The 6253-nt window shown below is 43.6% G+C and overlaps 2 protein-coding genes across 2 annotated transcripts in view; one reads left to right on the top strand and one right to left on the bottom strand.

Moving 5' to 3' along the window:
- srebf1 (sterol regulatory element binding transcription factor 1) overlaps window positions 1-2631 on the top strand; it is a 12765-nt gene extending 10134 nt beyond the window's left edge. Inside the window, exons 18-19 of the mRNA XM_008329935.3 lie at window positions 553-664; window positions 1088-2631. Coding sequence (XP_008328157.1) covers window positions 553-664; window positions 1088-1308 — 333 coding nt within the window. The 3' untranslated portion in view covers window positions 1309-2631. The remainder of the gene's footprint in view (window positions 1-552; window positions 665-1087) is intronic.
- Window positions 2632-3993: 1362 nt separating this feature from the next.
- The window catches only part of rai1 (retinoic acid induced 1), a 48803-nt gene continuing 46543 nt past the window's right edge, over window positions 3994-6253 (bottom strand). Inside the window, exon 6 of the mRNA XM_008329937.2 lies at window positions 3994-4872. Coding sequence (XP_008328159.1) covers window positions 4864-4872 — 9 coding nt within the window. The 3' untranslated portion in view covers window positions 3994-4863. The remainder of the gene's footprint in view (window positions 4873-6253) is intronic.

The raw sequence follows: 6253 nt of genomic DNA, 5'->3' as shown, positions 1-6253 counted from the left end.
TAATTATCCTGCTGGTTGGCTCAGTGGGCCGTGCAGGCCACTGTTAATGAGGATGATGCAAAACAAAAACAAAAATATGAGCGAGATATAACAAATGTGCAGGTGTTTGAACCTGCTTCACTTTTATGGCTGACTGATTTATTGTCTGTATTGGTAGTTCTTTAACACAATGAAATATTGATGAAAAATGAAATATTATAAGTTGTCACGTTGTCAGTCTCGTTGTAGATCGTATTTTAAAATTCTTCCATTGCATATATTTATAGACTGTCCACGATTTCTATGTGGAAATTAGATGCAGATGTAAAAATCTCTCTCTCACATCCTCACAGAAGCGCTCACACACACACACACACATACACCTTAGGGCAATTGTTTAGCAGTGTTATTCACAAAGCTTCAAAGTGTCTCCCAGGTAGAGCTTAACATTCTGTATGAGTCATCATCATCACTCACTCTGCTCCTCCTCCTTTTCCTCTTCCTCTCTCTGGGTTTCCTTTGCCTCGGCACCTCTTATCTCACTCCCTCCTCCCCCCTCCCCTCTCATTCCAGTTGTTCCTGCATGAAGCCACAGCCAGGCTCATGGCAGGAGCCAGTCCCACCAGAACACATCAGCTCCTGGATCGCTCGCTGCGACGCAGGGCGACACCCGGAGCCAAGACAGGTGTGTGTGTGTGTGTGTGTGCAGCTGCTGTCTGTCCTACAACGGAATTTTCTGATGGAAATTGTTATTGTTATTTTTTATTTGTCAAGGAGTATAAAACAAAGGGTTGTTATGTAGGTTACAGGATAACAAAGAGATTTCTAAATCACAAATTTGTTTGTTCTATTTGTGTGATTATTCGAGGCTAAAAACAGAGGCTGTAGTGATTGGAGAGATGCTTAATTGATCTAATCAGTGGCTCTAATCCGCTTGTCATAGTTTTTCCACCAATTATTCACTGGTCTAAATCCCATCAGACGATACTGACGTCTGATTGGCTGCTGATGACTAATCACATCAAACAGCTTTCCCAAAATAGCACCGTTACGTCATCATTTACTACTTCTCTTCTTTTTTTCCCCCCTTCTTTCTCTTTGTGTACAGAAGAGTGTGAGATGCGGCCAGGCCAGCGTGAGCAGGTGGAGGCTGTGATGCTGGCGTGTCGTTACCTCCCCCCCTCCTTCCTGTCTGCACCAGGTCAGAGGGTGGGCATGCTGGCGGACGCAGCCCGTACACTGGAGAAGCTCGGCGACAAGAGGACTCTCCACGACTGCCAGCAAATGATCATCAAGCTGGGGAGCGGCACCACGGTCACCAACAGCTAGAGGGGAGGGGAGGGCAGGGGAGGGGAAGGAGAGGGTGGAGGCTGTGAGACATGCATGGACAGTGTACATATAAAACCAAACCTGCTTCTACACATACACAACTGCACCGTCTCAGTGTAAATCAACCTCTGGTTGGTGTTTCCTTTTCATCAAAAGTCCCTCGCTCCATCTCCGATCTTACATCATGCAGCACTTACGTTCAAGCTCTTATTTTTTTGCCTTCTAAAGAGCAAAAATCCCCGCCAGAAGATTAATCTGCAGTACAACGACTATCCACAGAGGGGTGCCATTACGTCCTCTTAAATAATGGTGTTGTGTATGTGTGAAAAGCATGAAAGAGATTTCTACTACATTTGTTTTTTTAATTACTTCTACCACCAAGTCTTATCTCTGATTGGCTGCAGAGTAAGGCGTGGGAGTTGAAGGACAGCACCAGAGTTGGTCCTATTGTGGGCTCGTCCTGTAGGAATCGTCCCTGCGGTTCGTCTAAACATTGTCCGAGTCGGTGACACGATGACTTGAGACCTGGTGACCCACAGCACAGAGCTCTATCTGTACCTGCACTAGCCCTGAGAGGCAGATTTCAATATTAATTAACATTATGGCTTTATTTTCACGGAGGTCTGTTTTTGTTGTGTTTTGTCGTGTACATATTTTAAAACGTATTTATAATCTGTCTGAACTTTGATTAAGCAGTATTTTTGCATAAGCAGAGTTAACAAAAAATTCTGGGTTACCATTTATGACTTTCGATCAGGTCCAAATCATCCACATTACTCTGCTGTCATGGCAACAGGCATCAAAATTTAGTTACCGCCACGGTGATATTTGCGTCATGTCGTCTGCTTCACTCGACCTTTTTAGCGAGTAACGTGCAACGTTGACAGCCAGACATTTGGCAGCATCTGACAGTGGCGTTGTCAGATGACGGCTAGAGGTTTAAATGTGAATTTTCTGTTTCACTTTTCACAGCAAATGACATGCTTTTAAAAATACACAGTAAAAAAAATACAACAGTTGACCATTGTTTTCCAATGAGGGGTTGTTCACGGAACCAGTCAGTTTAGCCAGTTTACTCTTGTAGTGCTCGTAGAGAAAGAACTGTAATAAATGAATTGGCAGATGTTTGATGTTTGTCTCAGGATCTGAATGTTTTATAGTTTGTCACTAATGGTAAGGACTGAGAGGCGTCAGTTTGAGGTGAATGCAACACAATCGTGTCGAGCGAAGGTCGTGTTAACGTCCTTCAACGTGACATGTTTTCATCTCCATTTTTCTTGGTTTTCACACTGATGTAAATATTAAAACATTTTGTAATGAAAACCGTTTGGTGGTCTCTGGCTTTGAATTAAAGATGGTTCAATTCTGGGTCCATTTGTATTTACAGTAGGTAGGACACGTGATGATGTGGAATGTGGTCAGTCAGATAAATACTATTGTTTTAAAGTACTTTTTGTAGAACTTTGCATCATCTAGTGGTGAAGTCGGTGTTTGAATATTCCAGCTAAATCTAAAACTCCTCTCTGTCAGTTTTGACTTTTTTTTTTTTTATCTGTAGCAGCAGTCTTGGCAACAAGGTTACTGATTTGAAGGGGATATTCTGGTTTCATTCCACAGACTAGACAGATTTGGGATTAGGATTAATTGTTCAATCTTATCCTCACAATAATTATTTATTATAATTATAATTATATATAATTATTTAAAGTCTCTAATTTTTCACCTCTTAGCTGTTTCTATTTTGGCACTGGGCTTTGTTAGCTGGACTAATGATTAGCCTATAAATGGCTAGTTATAATTAACGTTTATCTGTTTGCTGTAAGACAGTCTCTGCAGACGTTGAGAACCACTGTTCTAGCGTCTGTCCTAGTCAGTCTAATGGTTTGGCTAACATCAAATCCGTCTTTATTGTTAGCATCTTTCTGAAGATTTACTAGCTGAGCTTAGTCCAAAAAAAGTGTTGTCACGTTTGCACACATGCTCGGTGAGATAAAAAGAGACATGAGTTGGTCAGAGCAGCATTGAAAGGTGCTGGTATATTTAACATTGGCGTTACAAAAACATGTCAAACAAAGTGATGCTGGGTCATCAATTCCAAACAAAGAGACATGAAATCAATAAAACGGCATGCTTCAAACTCAAGTGACAACCCCCGCCCCGAAAAAGGTCATATTTCTTAAATTAATGGATTCTTTTAATAACATTTTATAAGCAATAACATATTCCATTTTATAGAAAATAAACATCTCTAAGAAATACTATACACAGTTATATTAGTACATCACATCTTACATTTAAACAGCATCAAATACTTATATACACCATTAAATAATCAGTTTCATAAAAGAGAGCGTTTGGTATGGACTTTTATGCTCTAATACTTAAATATGTTCTTTTAAGTTGACACGGTCAGCTGACCAGCAGAGTGATGGAGGCTACATTTTAGATACACAAACAGGTGGAATGTGAAATCCCTCTGCACAGATGTGGTGGATGGAGTTATTCGACACCGAGGCGATGGTTAACAGTAATACTTCTGAACTGTACACACAGTAGATGAGATGTGATTTGACTCAGCTCCTCGTTGGACCCCCGGAGCCCCCGATCTGCCACCTGTCGGGTGAACATGGCCACGTGTACTGTACATAGTGAATGTGCACCTAGTTACCTAAACCAGGATTTATGTTTTTTTTTTTTTTTGTTTGTTTGTTTTTTTTAAATCTCAGAGTAACACAAACACAGTACCAAAGGTGGTGCCATGATGTTGTAGTCGTAATACACGTCAAAATACATCTCAGAAGATAAGAGCATTTTATTAAAATATGTCTACTTTTTTTCCCCCTCCTTAGAACCTGTGAGGCCCGTCGTCACGTAGAGTTTTCTTTTTTGTCTCGGTTGTTTTGAACACGAACATTGAGATAGTACGAACGTCCACGTTGGGACGTGTGGTGTGTTTTAAATCTGGTGAGATGCACTTCTTTACAGACACACTGATCGTATGATGGCAGAATGATGACACGTTTGTGATTATCACACTCGCACACACACACACACACACACACACACACACACTCACATACAGTCACTTCCCTTTTGGCCAGCCTGTCTGGCCAGAGGGATGATTCTTCCCTAACATTGTCCACCAGGTGTCTGAATATGATAGCAGGCCTTCAAAAGGCACAACACACACACACCCACACACAGACACACACACACTGCATTTTAAACAGCCCTCTTTGTGCTGGGCCCCACAGCCACACAGTCTCCTCAGCGCAGGCTGTCCTCCTGTTAAACAGTGACGCCGCCTTCCGCCGTCCACTCAGTTCCTCAGAGGAGAGGTGGTTTTTTTTCCAGGCCTTGTTCTCGGATGAGCCGGTCCCTGTGGAACCTTTTTTCCCTCCAAGCTCCACCTTGTCACAGTCTTCCTCTTACGTCACTGTAACCTTCCAGCGGCCTCGCCATCCTTAGTCATCACCGTGTTTGTGTTACGCGTAGGTGGCTGTTAGACAGCAGTTCCCCTTGTCTGGCTGAGCCGCGATGGTTTAGTGGAAACATTTACAGATCCTGTTTAGAGGAAAATAGGAGATTAATGAAATGTTTCAGTGCAGCACATTTGAATAAAACAGTGAAATTTAAAAACTGGATTAACAAATACATAAGTGGGCGGTAACATTTAAAGTGCCTTTCAGTGATGAAAGAGCCTGATGTGCAGACTCACCAGTCTGAGCTCATGTGTATCTACTGTACAGTATTTGCTGTTTGTGCAGTTTTGGTGCAGAGCACAGACATGAAAGTGAGCTGGCTGCGGTGTGCGGCGGCGGAGAGATGGATGATTCTGACCAGTGAAGTTGCTTCAGTGTGAAAGACACAGCAGGAACGCCTATTAATTGTGCTGCTGTGGTATTAGCCCAGTGCCCCCCCCCATCCTTCACCGCAGCCCCTGCGCCTCTCTCATTCCCACACTGCCCGTCTTTGAACTGTCAGCTCTTCAGCTTTATGCCCTGGACTCAGACCAGCGTCTTTGGCTCTCTGCCTTCTTCTCCAGGTCTTCCTCTTCCTGTCTTCCTCTTCCTTACTGATGTTCCCCTTTCATCTCTCTCTCTCTCTGGTTACCTTCCCGAGGTTACTAATTTGTTTACACCCTCAGTCTCACCTCTTTTCTCCCCCGTCTTCCCCTGTCTCTCGTTGCTCTTCTTTAGTATGTGTTGCTTTTAATGTCAATCACTGATTGGCACACACACACTGTGACTGGTGTGTGTGTGTGTGTGTCTGTGTGTGTGTGTCATTCTAAAAGCAGCATGTTTGCAATGTCATCGATATTTGTGCACACAGTTGAACACAGGCAGCAGCAGAAGGAAAAAAACACTAAAGGGGTCCCATGGGAAAGATGGGTGCATGTGTGTGTGTGCATGTGTGTGTGTGTGTGTGTGTGTGTGTGTGTCTTCCTTTGATTAGGCCGCTGAGCGTAAATTGGCACAGCGCAGACTAACACACACAGACTTCAGATCCCTGAGCTGATGACAGCCCGCTAACAACGTTCTCTCTGAGTGTCTCGCTCTCTTTTCTAACACTCTATTTCTGCTACTCAGACGTGGGAGTTTGGGTGAGTGGGAGAAGAGAAGAGGTGAGAGAGAGAGAGAGAGAGAGTGAGAGAGAGAGAAGACAGCGTGGATGAGGAGAGGAGAGATGAGAATGGAAAAGGGAGCTTGAAGGAGATGAGAGGTGAACTGAGTGAGAGACGGAGAGATCTGGCACAGCAGGGGGGCGCTGGAAAATAAGGGGAGCGTGGGGGGGGAGGGAAGAGGGGAGAGGAAAAATATAACAAGGCGGAGTAAAAAAAAAAAAAGGATGGAAAGAGCATGTGGGGATGATACCAGGCAATGATGGTGGGTGGGGTGTTTTGATCAAGAGCCAGCTTTTCATCTCTGTCAGTCTGCAGCGAGAA

The sequence above is a fragment of the Cynoglossus semilaevis genome, chromosome 17 (assembly GCF_000523025.1).
Source record: "Cynoglossus semilaevis isolate Cse_v1.0 chromosome 17, Cse_v1.0, whole genome shotgun sequence".
Classification (NCBI taxonomy): domain Eukaryota; kingdom Metazoa; phylum Chordata; class Actinopteri; order Pleuronectiformes; family Cynoglossidae; genus Cynoglossus; species Cynoglossus semilaevis.
This window is presented reverse-complemented; position numbering and strand designations above follow the sequence as displayed.